The sequence below is a fragment of the Dermacentor silvarum genome, chromosome 5 (genome assembly GCF_013339745.2).
Source record: "Dermacentor silvarum isolate Dsil-2018 chromosome 5, BIME_Dsil_1.4, whole genome shotgun sequence".
NCBI classification, from domain to species: Eukaryota; Metazoa; Arthropoda; class Arachnida; order Ixodida; family Ixodidae; genus Dermacentor; species Dermacentor silvarum.
The window spans coordinates 111892910-111907567 of NC_051158.1; the positions used below are offsets into that span (position 1 = coordinate 111892910).

General features: G+C 48.5%; 1 protein-coding gene across 1 annotated transcript in view; it reads left to right on the forward strand.

Moving 5' to 3' along the window:
• Positions 1-1776: 1776 nt before the first annotated feature.
• The window catches only part of LOC119452554 (sodium-coupled monocarboxylate transporter 1-like), a 322121-nt gene continuing 309239 nt past the window's right edge, over positions 1777-14658 (forward strand). Inside the window, exon 1 of the mRNA XM_049668027.1 lies at positions 1777-2342. Coding sequence (XP_049523984.1) covers positions 2001-2342 — 342 coding nt within the window. The 5' untranslated portion in view covers positions 1777-2000. The remainder of the gene's footprint in view (positions 2343-14658) is intronic.

Below are 14658 nucleotides of genomic sequence, written 5' to 3' on the forward strand. Positions count from 1 at the left end.
GCGGAGGATCGCGGAGCCGAGCGTGGACGAGGGCGTCCGAGGAACCAGGGCTCCTGCTGCTAGTGCTCGAGACGCTGGCTGACCCGCGGGCCGCCGGTCCCTGAGCTGCCGCACCTGAGCTGTGCCGAGCAGCGTTCGTCTGGCACAGATGTTGTGTGCTAGATGCGGTCCTCACGTGCGACCGCCGCACGTGGATTGCGAGCGGCGTACGAGCTGGGCACCGAGCCCGTATGGACGTGCGACTGTAGCACGTCGGTCGCGAGCGGCGCGTACGAGCCGGACAACGAGGCCGTGCTGCTGGACAAGGCGTTCCCTGGCTACTGCTGCTGCTGCCTCCTGAACGTGCCGAGCCCGAGAACCGTGCCGGACGGGGCCTGAACGCGTCCTCATAGCATCCGGCTCGAGCACGGGTGAACCCATAGTGCCGTGACGACAGAACCGTGAGCCTCGCACCACGGGAATGTTTCAGCCCGTTTATCCTCGTGTGCTGTGCGTGTGTGGACACACTGACTGCCGTTACGCAGATTATCAACTCTCTGTATATACATATTTTAAAGATTCTTTTTGATTGTGATAAATGCTCTCAAACGACTCTGCCTTTCTTCTGCATCACTGCGCACTAGCGAAAGTGCCGAACATTCCTAAACCCTACAGGCATAGATACCAGAAACAAAAGCAAATGGCGTCAAATAAATGCATTCAGCCCCGTTTCATGCAGCTACTTCAACAATAAATTAGCTCTGGTGTAGTTCCTTATAAATCAGGTAAAATCACCTAAGACATCGGTCTGCTAGCCTGCCGCACGTCGTCTTGCTCTTGACCCGTCTTGGATGCCCTACAATCTATTAAGGCATAAACCTAGCACGCACGTACGAGTGTCACATTATATTATCGTTATTGGCTATATTGAGCGTCTTCGGCATGTTAGTCCCAAAGCAAGGACACCGGCGTCTTGTTTTCGCCCGGCGTGATGGCCAAGCGAATCGGGCCCACGATGCGGGGCGCATCGCGGGCCCGATCTTTTGTCGAGGCGTTCTGTCCCGCTCCTGCTCTCGACGGCGCATACCCACATATCCAACGAGCCACACGTGATTTCTTTCTTACCTCACTTCTTTCTTTCTTTCTCTCTTTCTTTATTTCTTTCCTTCCTTACTTCTTTGTTTCTTGTCCCTGGCTCATACCCGCATATTCATTACGGGTATGCGCCACACGTGATTTTATTATCGTTAATCGTGAGGTAACTGACGTCAACTGACTGATGTCATTACCTATCAGTCATGTTAGTCATACATTCGTACCCTTCCATGCCAGTTTTGCTATATACCAATTGAACAGGATGCCACAAAATTGTTGCCCACTTCCGGTGTACACGCACGCGATCTCCTAGAACTTAGCGTATAGCAGCTTCACTGTAAAAATCTAGCGGGAACGGCTGCAACGCAGCTAACAAATACAACCGGATCCATTACTGCAGGTACTGCAAGACCATGACACGTGGGAATGCTCATTTTCTCTGCGAAACACAAACCAGCCCACCGGAAGTCAAAAACGTCATTTAAACACAAATCAATATTGCAACTGCCAGTACCACATGAGAAAGAAAGAAGAAAACAAAAAAAAAAGCAAAAAGCTGGTCGAATGTTTATTTAGCCGCATAAAGCAGCTGGCGTTTTACAAGCGCTTCATGCCAGTATATATAGCTTTCCACCAAGCGTTTGCTACGAATCCTGCGGCTAAGTGGGGATTTATGTAAAGGTATTATTCTTCTTTGTACAACGCGCAGGGCCTTTAGGAGTTGCCGTAGCAGCTGTTTTAGGGAAATTAGCTTAAACCAGAGTTTGCAAATTTCCAGCCAGTTTGAATACATTGAAACGCTGGTAACATGAACTCTTAGTTTTACAGAGCATATCTAGTTTGCGCCAACATATCGTTTCGGGAAGAGCCTTTTACCAAGAACAAACTCTCGCTCATCGGGAAACTCCTCGAGCAAGTCGTGCGTAATGGTGTTACTGCTGGAATACGCTGTATTCGGAGTCCTGGTGGCAGCAAACTTATCGGTGGGTCTCTATTTCTCCTTCCGGAAGAGAGGATCTTCCACTGGAGGCGGCACCACGAAGGACGAAATCTTTCTCGGAAATCGTGCACTCGGTATTCTTCCCCTTGCGGCTTCGTCGGTGGCCTCTGTCTACTCATCGCCTGCACTGGTAGCCTTCCCGGCGCACTTCTACGCCTACGGATGGCATACCGCGTTGTGCGCACTGACGCCCCTGCTCTGTTTGCCTCTGGCTACACAAGTGATTGTACCGATGCTGCATGGGCTGCAAATTACGTCAGTGTTTGAGGTGAGTACAACTTTGGACAATTACAACTTGCATCTCCGGCAGTCACGACGGGAAACGAACTGAGAAAATGTTGGAACGTGAAATGCTAGAGAAGTTCCTTGATCTAAATATATATATTTTTTCGTTCTATCGGTCTTTGTGGGGTCCTGCACTTGTTCTCGAGCTTCTTTGTTAACCTCCAAATTTCTGCCCCATATGTTATCACCGGTACAATGAAATGACAGGAAGAGAGCGGTGTGGATCAGAGAGCAAACGGGGATACTCGATATTCTAGTTGACATTAAGAGGGAAAAGTTTAGTTGGGCAGGCCTTGCAATGCGTAGGATGGAAAACCGGTGGGCCATTAGTGTTACAGAATGCATACCAAGAGAAGGGAAGCGCTGTCGAGGACGGCAGAAAAGTAGGTGGGGTGATGAAGTTACGATACTTTCAGGTGCATTTTGGAATCAGCTAGTGCTAGACAGGGGTAATTGTAGCACGGAGAGGTCTTCGCCCTGCAGTGGACATAAATATAGGCTGAGGATGAATATGATATATATATATATATATATATATATATATATATATATATATATATATATATATATATTTGGCAAGCTGGATAGGGCTGCCAAAGCTGGAAAGCCCCTGCTATTCCTGTAGCTAACCGTCCAACCGAAAAATAAATTGTCAGAACGTCAGATTCCCACCGCAGAGGATAAATAATAATACTGCGGTATCCCAAGGAACTTCGGTTGCGATTTTCGTTATGAAAACCAGAAATCTCGTGGTTCGATCGCTTCGACACATTTCGTTTATTACTCTAATATCAGTTCTAATATGCAAAGTGCCTAGGAAAATTACGTAAAGCATATTCGATACTAACTAGTAGGGTATTGAATAGTGGTGGGCGAATATTTAAACATTCGAATACGAATAAAATACCACAGACTAACTATTCGTATTCGAAAAGGAACTATTTGGTATTTTCGAGTGTTTGAAAGTAACTAAATATTTTGCAAACGAATGGCAAAGTTTGGTTGACGTTCTTTTTAGGCTAAAGAAAGTTTTGCAAATCATCAGAAGTGCGAGAACGGCACGCGTTTTCGAACCAATAGAGAAACAAAATGGGTAATGAGAGTATTGTTTTGGTTTAGCAGCGGTGGCCTGCATGACAACCTTTCGTTTAATATTGCTTCTAGTGTGTCATTCAGTGTTTTCGGCAGTCTAGTTCTGTAGTAGTTTTATTTTTTAGGCCACAACCTGTGATATTATGTTCTTGCTGCTGAAAGAATTGTGTGCCGTGGACATCTGTGAACTGGTTCCTTTACGCGTTTCAACCACACACAAGTCCTTAAACAGAATATTATTCTCGTTCGACAACTTTTGATCGTTCTTCGGCAGCAGTTTAGCGTTTTTGAAAACGTAATCATACCGCATCATTCTTTCTAGGAAAGCTGTTTTGCAACCAGGCTCTAAAGTTGTTGAAAAACTATTCGTGCAGTTTTTTGTGACAATTAGTGATCTTGCTTTATTGCGATAGCAATTATATGGACATTCCAAGCAGATTTATGCCGTCAGCGTCGGCGTCACCGTAACCGTGAGTATGCTGCGCGGTATGCTGTATGTGCGAGTGAAAGAGCGCGAGGGACGCGCGCTTTCACGGGGAGCGAAAGCATGGCGGACAGCAAACGCGACTTCTCCCGTCACACAAAAGGCCATCAGGGTACGGGAGGGAGGGAGAGCAGGCGACGTTTAGCTGCGGCACCAAATGCGTATTTATTTAAAAAAATATTGCAGTTTCACCCGAAAGGCGAAGCATCTATTGTGATAGCAAATTAGTAGAGAGCTATACGGAGTAAGGAGAGTATTTTATCAGCTGTATAAACTTGGACACGCAGCAGCACCAGCCACGCGCAGAACTGTTGTCGACGCCGTCGGCGTTTTGCCCTCGTTCGCACCGAACGCGCGCGGCGTTGGTGACTGTTGCCGGTGCATCTGAGGGCGGCTTGGAGGCTTTCGAGGAGATCAGAACGGGACACTTGTCGAGCAGCGTCGGAGAGAAAAAAAAAGTTAACGCAGTTTCACCTGAAAGGCGAAGCATCAATTGCGATAGCAAATTTGTAGAGAGCTATACGGAGTAATGATAGTAGCTTTATCAGCTGTATAAACTTGGACATGCAGCAGCACCGGCAACACGCAGATCTGATGTCGACGCCGTAGGCGTTTTGCCCGCGTTCGCACAAAATGCGTGCGGCTTTGGTGACTGTTGCCGGAGCCTCTGATATAAATAGGCACTTGGTGCCGCAGCTAAACGTTGCCTCCCTCGCGCCCTCCCTCGCGTCCCTCGCGCCCTTTCACTCGCACATACAGCGTTCGGCGGCGCGCGGCGACGATTTCATCTCCATTGACGTCATACGGAACCTCATGGCGACGGCGACGGCAGAAAATAACATTAGTCAAGAAGAAACAGGCCAACCTGGACACAGTAAAAGGTAAAAGCAGACCAATTCAGGCTGGTGCTCACAAACAAATATGCAGCTTTAGAACAGGAACAGGAAGATGAAGACAACATGGAGGTGATGAATGAAACCCTAACTATAGTTGGGTACAACTTCAGAAGACAGGAGGAGGCCCCGCCCAGTTGACCGAAGCGCAGCAGCCAATTCCTCCGCGACTAAAGAAATAGTCCCGCTCAAAACATTGTGACTGCTTCTAAAACGCGTATTTCTCGGTATAAATAAAATTTGTGCATCTTGACGAGTGATTTGGTAAAACTATCGCGATGGAAATGCTACCGCACATGCCGGATCGCGAGAGAAAAATAACTCCGTGCCTTCTACAACGCTGTGCGTCGTCTGCTACGTAGCAAGATCGACGGCTACGGGCGTAGCAGTCGCTGGCTTAATAGCATAAGATTCATATATACTTTTTGTGTGTTTGCACAACCTTATTTTTTTTATGTGTTGGGCTTATTTTTCATGATTATTATTTTTATTTTTTTTCGCGGTTGCGAACCTGCGATCTCCTGAGTTCGCGCACGATCGCGCCCGGCATTCCGTGCCGGTTTTCCACCGTGAAGCCCAGTGAGGTGACATCAGAACGCGATCCTTTGTTGCCGAACGAGCCTTGTGTCGCCTCGATGACCACACCACCAAGGAGCCTCGCCAAGAACAAGAGTGGCCGCATCCTGAACAGCAATTCACGCAACATGATCTTCCACTGCTACACATTTTGGCGTAACAGGCAACCTGAACGCAGCGTGGAGGACACGAGCAAGGTTGTCGCCGACATGCTCGGTGTCAGCGAAAGGACTGTGCTCAGGGTGAGGGAGGAAGTTAAAGCTTCGCATTTTTCGCGTGGCAAACTGACGACGCCCTCGCGAAAGTGCCCACGCAATGCGGAGAAGAGGAGACGCAGCGCGAAGTTTGACAGCTTCACGTTGTGCGCGCTGAGGTCATGTGTGCACGATTTCTTTCGCCGCAACGAGATACCGACGGTCGAGAAGATAACTACCGAGTTCTCGGAGCGTATGGAACTTCCATAACTAAGGCGGTGTACTGTGCGTCGCCTGCTTGCCGAGATCGGCTTGAAGCACGAAAAGAGAAGCCGCAACTCGCTGCTTATCGACCGCGATGACATCACCGATTGGCGGAATCGCTACCTCCGTGACGTGGAGCGCTACCAAGCGGAAGGCCGAAAGATCTTCTACCTGGACGAGACATGAGTGACGGCGGGACACACTCGGTCGATCGTGTGGACAGACACCGTGGTGCAGAAGCGCAGGACGCCTGTTCGCTCGAGCAAATGGCCTGACGACGGATCTAAAACAACCTTGTCGGAGAGGTCAGCGCCTGATCGTGACGCACATCGGCAGTGAGGATGGTTTCGTCGACGGCTGCTTGGATGTATTCAGAGGCCAAAAGACAGGCGACTACCATGAAGAAATGGACGGAAATCGCTTTGATGGCTGGTTCAATGAAGTTCTGCAGAAGTTGCCAGCTGGTAGCGTCATTGTTTTAGACAACGCACCTTACCATAGCCGGCGAGAAGAGAAATTGCCGACGACGGCATGGAAGAAGGAAAAGATACAGGAGTGGCTCACAAGCAAGAACATCACCTACGGTGAAAGGATGGTAAAGAAGCAGCTGCTTGAGCTGGTGGTATCTGTAAAGTCACGCTTTCTGAGCTACATCGTAGACAACACATCTGTAAGGGCCGGTTGCATTGTACTCAGGCTCCCGCCGTACCACTGCGAATTTAATCCCATTGAGCTTGTGTGGGCCAAGGTCAAAAATGGCATCGCTGCGGTCAACAGAGGCTTCAAGCTGTCCACGGTCGACGTCATCTTGAGCGAGAAAATCAAGCCGGTAACGGCGGAAGATTGGAGGAAGAGCATTCAGCATGTGATGGACTTGGAGGCAAAAAGTTCAGACTTGACACGTCTGGGAGTGAGCACATTCAACCCATCATCATCCAGTTGCGTGAAGATGACACTGAAGAAAGGGACTCCGACTGCGAGCTGTCTGGCATTGAGCCACTCGACGAAGCATAAAGGCTTCTTATTAACAAAAGAACAGCCCGCTACCAAAATTTTGCCGGTGGGTTCGCAACAGCCAACCATCCATTCCGTGACCTCTCAAATAAATAAGCAGTTCCATTTATGGCATATTCCTTATAATAGAAGCTCAATTCTGATAAGCAACATCCTGCACACATTGTGCTCGATTTAAGAAGTGGCATAAAAACACATTTAAATGCTGGCATATCTGAATTGAAACACTAATGTTAACCATGATTATCGCTAGCGGGCTCAAAATGCTTATTCGGGCAGCCACCGTCGAGTTTGACGTGCCCCATAGTGAAATAGCAGAAGTCAGAGCACGCTTTCTGGTTCTGTTAGCAGTCTGCACTGGAAATCACAGTCATGTCATAGCGAGTGGTGGTGAAATAGCAGCAGACAACACCAAACTGACAGCCACTGTCAGCAGCTTGAATGCCAAAGCACATTCATGTGGTTGCATTGTTTATTTTGTTATCTAGCTCACACAAGTAATGCGTTTAAGAGAACAAATATAAAACATCATTAGCTTAGTGCTCATTCAGGCAGCCACCGTCGAGTTTGACGTGCCCCATAGTGAAATAGCAGCAGTGACGGTGCAAGCCATGTGATGCTTTTAACATTTTGTATCTGTCAATGCTTCTGTTGTAACAGCTGATAGAACTTTCTTTGGTTCAAGTGTGTTAATCACGTTGCAGCAACAGCACAAGAAGCGCGGTCAGAATAGTAGGAGAAAACAAAGCGAGGTGACAGACTGAAGAGGCCAGCCATGCTATTCACAAGACTTGGTGCTTTGAATGAGACGAGTTAATGGAATTGTAAAGAAAGTCGCGGCTGGAGCATGCTTACAAGAACAAATGCAAAAATAAAAGGATAGAAATAGGAATAAATACATACACGCACGGAAGAACTCACCTATTCACACACATGAACACAAACGCGAGCGCGAAAACTAAGATCTAAAATACAAAAAAGGGCAAAATAACAAATATACACAAACACACAAGACAACACGCACATACATTTAACGCAGACGCGAGTAGAACTATTAGGAGTAAGTTCACAAGCAGCTTTGCCTACTTTGTCGTACTTTTTTTAATATACATATTGGCTCTGTTGCCTTCACTGTCATAGGAATTTTTTAGTAGCGACATATCACGACAAAGCGCAAAGCTGTGTTTTGGGAAAGCAAGTCGAGCGCTGACAGCACAGCTTGTGCGCGATTGTGTCACAGCAGGCTTTCTACAGCTGGCGCGTGCAATGAGCGAAGAGTTCTAAGCCACACAGCGACTCTAATTCATGCCAAGCTCCCTTGCAACGGCACCAGTGTGTCAGTCATAATTTTATATTAGCATTCAGGCTGACATTAAGGAAACAAACACTGCATCCAAACGCCTGAACGTTAACAATCCAATGACATTCGCTCAAGCAGCGCGTGTTAGTCACTGATTGTTAGCATTGGTGGAAAGCAATCAATCGACGGTGCTACACAACACTCGAACGACGCTGCTAGACGCTCGGCTATCTTATCACACTGCTGCCAAAGAGCGGTCGTTTGCGCGCTGAGCTGGCAGCAAGGAATGTTTGCGTTGGAAGTAGCTTTCACAAATCTTTTCTGTTGAGAAACTCGCAGGTTGGTTTCATCCGCGCACGCTTTTCTCATTTATCCTGATAATGGTTTTGCTCCATCACTTCACGACGTCCGACGAGAAACGCAGGGGCACAGTACACAAACACACCCACCGCTCACAGTAGGTACCAGACTGTGGCGAACTCTCCTTGTCGTAACTTCACTTAGGAGCAAAACAAAACACCACGGAACAAACACGTACGATGTTTGTTTGCAGCGGTATGTCGCCGCGGGATCCTGTTTCCACACGAAGCGCAGCGCAGCGCCACCGATGTTCGCTGCAATCTTTGTTCGGCGGCTCACGGCTCAGAACAAACGCACGCGGCACAAATTGTGCATCGTAAGCTCACAATATTTCCGGCATGACAGACCACCACAAACAGTTCGAGTTCACTCTGACGAAGGGAGACGCACAGATCTGACGCGACTCGGCCCAGTTCGAAGCGAGGGCGCCCATGTTAGGCATGTTCTCCGTCGGCGGGGACACCGGCCGTCCGGCTCATGACGTCACCTGAAGTGCGCGCCTATTGGTGCCGGCTCTTGTGCACCCGCCTTTGAGGGGCAAATGCCGCTGTCTTCTAAAGTTGTATCCGACTATAGGATGATCTCAGAAGCAGCAATGTAAGTGGGAGGTAGGTCACAAAGGCAACCAATAGACAAGCTCTCGCAAGTAACAAAGGACCTAATAAAGAAACGACAAAACATGAAACTGTCAAACTCAAGAGATCAGACAGAATTCGCTTAAGTGTCAAAACAGATCAACAAAAAGAAAATGTATATTCGAAATGTATATTCGAAATACAACGTGGGAAAGATTGAGGAAGCAGGAATATATGGACGCACCATGAAATCAGAAGAAAACTTGGCATAGGACAAAGCAAGATGTATGCACTGAAAGATAAGCAGGTTAATATCATCAGCAAATTCTATGACATAGTAGACGCAGCGGAAGAATTCTATACTGACCTGTACTGACCCAGAGCAGCCAAGCTACTTTCATTCTAAGTAGTGAGGAACAGGATGCACAGTCTCCTTCTATAGCTAGCCATGAAGTTAGAAGTGCCTTGAAGGACATGACCTCGGGGAAAATCTGCTGGAGAAGGTGAAATAGCAGCCGATTTAGTCAAAGATGGAGGAGATATTATGGTGGAAAAGCTTGCGGCCCTTTATACGCAATGCCTCACGACATCAAGTGTACCAGAGAGCTGGAAGAACGCCAACATTATTGTCACGAATTTCGGTGGAATAAAGACAGACAGGGACAAGTCGTACGTTAAAGACAAACATTTATAATCGTAAAAAACAAACAGCAAAGAAAACAGCACGAAGCAAACAATTTGCAAAACGAGTTCATTCCAGAAATTCCCCAGAGTCCTCAGATATTAAAATTCATAACTCCAAAATATTTACAATATGTCCCTCGACGTGGCACGTCACCTCGTCGTCGCGGCTTCCGACGACACGTCGTTGGGCCCGCCGATGCATCGTAGACTCGAAGTCGCTGTGCCCGACGTTCGGTCCACTGGTGAGCTGGTCAGGAGGTCAGGACGGTGGGGTGACCGAGGCGCCTGGATCGCCCGGTCAACTCCGCTAGCCTGCGGATCGTAGCCGCAGGGAATCCGGGAAGCGGTGCCGTCAGCCTGTAGCTGCGGCTTCCAGTGGGACGTCGTCCACTCAGCTCGCGGGTCGTGGCCGCGGCAGCTGAAGAACAGCTTCCATTGGGTTGCCGCTGTCTCCGCGATCCACCCGTCCTGTTCGGCTTCCAGCTCCTTCTGCCCCTCGCCGTCCCAGAGCGTAGCTGGGCCGTTCTCTTCTGCTACGTGTCCCTTCTCCCGTTGGCCACGTAGCTGCGCGTGCCCTTTTGCGCTTCTTCTGCCTTTCATATTGTATTCTTATTCGGACGCTCTTGTTTTCTAACTTCTTTCTTTATTTCTGCCACCGCCTCCACATGTCTTCTTGTTCTCTTCTTATCTTCTGCTTTTTCTTCTTTCTTTCTTCCTTTTGTGGCTCATGACATATGCCCACCTTCAAGAGTTTTCCATGTGAAAAACTGTTTCTTCCTTGTATACGATATTTCCGCCGGCTTCACACGTCGTTGCAGCATTAGCACCAGATGGCTTTCACCGTTTTTGTCATTTGCACCACTGGGTACCTTCCTCACACACCACTTCACTTCACTTATTCACTGCACTGTACACATAGAGTTCACTATTGCACACAAAAAAGTCATTGTCGCGCACTACTATATCACTCGTTTATGTAGCACACAGTGTTCCACTGCTTCACACCAACACTTACACCACTTAACCAACATTACTAAACCTACTACGTCCCTAAACACAGCTCCTGCAACACTGCTCACAGTTAGAAATGAGCCTTCACACGGCTATACTCATCCACTCCGCCACTATATAATCTGAAACCGGGCAAAATACTTTCCGTGGTTTTCGCAACGTAAGTCCCGTATGGTAAAAATATGCGTTTTTACACACCATTATCTGAAGTATGTTCTTATGATTTCATCTGTCACAATGCTGTCATCATGAGTCCCTTTAGGAGCACTGTTCTTCTATCCATATTTATGCATGCCGTCGTAACAATTATACTAATCCCAAAGAAGAGAGATGTTAAAGAATTGAGGAATTATGGAGCTATTAGCTTGTTTTCAGTATTGTACAAAATATTCACCCAGATAATTTTCAATAGAATTGAACACTTGACTTCAGTCAACCAAGAGAACGGCCTTGCTTCAGGAAGTAATATTCTACGATCAATCATACCCATGTCATAAACCAGGTAATAGAGAAATCTGCGGAGCACAATCAACCTCTCTATATGGCTTTCATAAATTATGAAAAAGCATTTGATTCAGTAGAGACACCAGCAGTCATACAGGCATTGCGTAATCAAGGAGTACAGGAGGCCTACATGAACATATTGGCAAATATCTACATATATTCGAAAGCTGCCTTGGTTTTCCACAACAAAGGAGAAATTTACGTATCAAGAAAGGGGTCAGGCAAGGTGACACAATCTCTCCAATACTATTCACTGCATGCTTAGAAGTATTCAAGCTTTTAGACTGGGAAGGCTTAGGAGTGAGGATCAACGGCTTATATCTCAGCAACATTCCGTTTCCAGATGATATTGTCCTATTCAGCATCAATGAGGACGAATTACAACAAATTATCGGGAACCTTAACCGAGAAACTGTACGAATGGGGTTGAAGATTAATATGCAGAAGACAAAGGTAATGTTCAATAGCCTGGCAAGGAAACAAAAATTTAGGTTCGCCAGTCAGCCTCCAGAGTCTGTAAAGGAGTACGTTTATCTAGGTCAATTACTTATGTTCATGGGAAGGAAATCTACAGAAGAATAAAATTGAGTTGGAGTGCATACGGCAGACTTCATCAAATCCTCACTGGGAGCTTACAGCTGCCATTGAAAAGATAAGTGTACAGTCATTGCATTCTACCGGTGCTAACATATCAAGCAGAGACTTGTAGGTTAACAAAGAAGCTCGAGAATAAGTTAACGACCGTACAAAGAGCGACGGAATGAAAAATGTTATGCCTAAGGTTAAGAGACAGGAAGAGAGCAGTGTGGATCAGAAATCACACTGGCTGACTGAGTGAAAAACTTTATTGGCCGAAGTATTGACAGGGAGGGTGTGGACCGATCCTTAAGGGACGTTCCTTATAAAAACTAGGTGGGCTCATTACAGGAGCCCATTGGCTATAGCCACGGCTTGGGCACGCACGACCAGGGCCTTCTGGCTCGCCAGGTCGGGCAGGGCCACCTCCCAGTCCTCCCGGGTAGGGTTGGGTATAGGGGGAGGGTGCGGCGTGCATTGGCATGCCCACACCATGTGGAAAATGTCCGAAGACTTTTCCCCACAGTGTGGATACTCCCCTGTGCATGCAGGGTCGGAATGTTTTATGACTGCCGGGCACAGCAGTGTTTTAGTATAGAGGTGAAGGAGTAAACGCTCCTCCGCCTTCGTGAGGCCCTAACAGGGCTTAGGAAAGATTGCGTGGCCGAATTGGTAATGTTGGGTGACTTCCTTAAAGGTAAAAGCCGGATTGGGTTCGGAGTCCGCATTGAGGGGAGGCGAGGGCGATGCCCGGAGTGTAACCGCGCGGGCAGCGGCGTCGGCTGCTTCGTTTCCCTCGAGACCCGTGTGCGCGGGAGTCCATATTATCGTGCGGGACGCGGGGGCCCCGAGATAATCGCTGTTTTCAAGTATGCGGTACGCAAAATAGGGTATAAAGCCCTTTTCTATGTTCATGCAGGCCCCTTGCGAGTCGGTGATGATGACCCGCGAGACCTGATCTGCGGCGGCGAGCGCGATGGCCACCTCTTCCGCATGTGTTATGTCTTGTGATTTGAACGTAAGGCCTTTCACCGCGGTCTTTTGATGGACGACTGCGGCCGTGTACCAACCCCCATGTTGTGAGCCGGAGGCGTCCACGCAGAATACTCTATGTTTGTTCCCATAGTGACGTGCCAAGGCATCCACCCGCGCGAGGCGCCGGCCACTATGGTTGTCTCGTGTCATATTGGCCGGAAGAGGGCGCGCGAGCAGGGCGCATCTCCAGATTTCGGGGATGCGCACGCGCTCTTCCGTTAGTGTTGGATGTTTGATGTGTAATCGGGCAACAAGGCGGCGACCCGACGGCGTCTTTGAGTGTCTTGTCTAGTGGTTCATCAAGTGTGCTTCTCGGAGCTCCATGAAGGTGTGGACCATTCCGAGGTCCAGGAGGCGCTGGTTGAACGTGTTGACCGGTAGGTCGAGAGCACGCTTGTAAATTTTGCGGAGAACCACCTCAAGGGTGTTCACATCAAACTTGCGAAGGTGGACGTAAGGAGTTGAGTACAAGACACGAGTGGTTACGAAAGCGTGCGCCATCCGCAAGGCTTCTTTGGACCGTAACCCCCCGCGTTTATTGGAGACCCGGCAGACCATGCGGCCCACCTGGTACCCCACGCTGCGCAGTTTGGCCAGTGTTGAGTCGACTCGGCGGTGTTTATGAATAAAGAGACCCAGTACTCTGATCTCATCGTGTTCTGGGATGGGTCCGTTTGCTAGGGACAGTTCAATTTTGGTAGTGCACTTTGGCGAGGGGTGAATGTGCACAAATTCCGATTTGGCAGGAGGGCATTGAAGGCCACAGCGGCGGGCGTAGGCGTCCACGAACTCCGCCGCTTGCTGCAGGTTGACTTCAATGTCTCCTACCGATCCGTGTTTAGTCCAGATGGTAACGTCGTCGACATACAGCGCGTGCTGTATGCCTTCTACATTCTCCAGCTGAGCCGGGAGTTTCATCATTGCCAAACTGGTCATTGACAAATTCATCATTGCCAAAGTAGAGGTGAGAGGACCGCGCCCTGCGGGGTACCTCTCGCGCCTAATTGGTAGGGGCCGTGTTCTTCATCTTGTATCCGGATATACGATTGCCGGTCGGCGTGAAATTGCCAAACGTACTGAAACGTGTTGTGTCCACAGTTGGTTTGGGAGAGGTGCGTCAGAATTATGTCATGTGTAACATTGTCGAAAGCCCCCTTCAAATCGAGGGCGAGTACTGCCTTGTCATTGAGGGAGTATTCGACGGGATTTAGAATTTCGCGGTCTAGTTGAAGGAGGACATCCTGCACGGACCGGTGCGGGCGGAACCCGAACATGGTGTCTGCGAATACGTTTTGGTTTTCCAAAAACTCGGACAGCCTATCTCGCACCATGGCCTCCATCAGCTTTCCCACACAAGACGTGAGGGAGATGGGGCGGAGGTTGTCCGTGTTTATGGCTTCGTCGGCTTTCGGAATGAAAGTGACCATGGCGGTCTTCCATTCGATTGGGATGGGTGCCTCACCGAGCCAGATTGAGTTTATGTATGCGAGGAGTGCGTCGTAGGCTGGGTCGGGAAGGTTGGCAAGTAATTTCACTGTTATTTTGTATCTTCCCGGAGCCGTTCCTCGCTTCATTTTAGTCAGGGCCGCCTTCAGGTCGTGGAGCCGGAACGGTTGATCCAGCTCCGCGTTCTCGGAACTTGCATACGAGCACGCTGGCACTCGGGGGTCATGTTGGATACAGAGGTATTGATCGCGTAGTTTTCATGCTAATTTTGAGGTGTATCCGTTGAAGCCA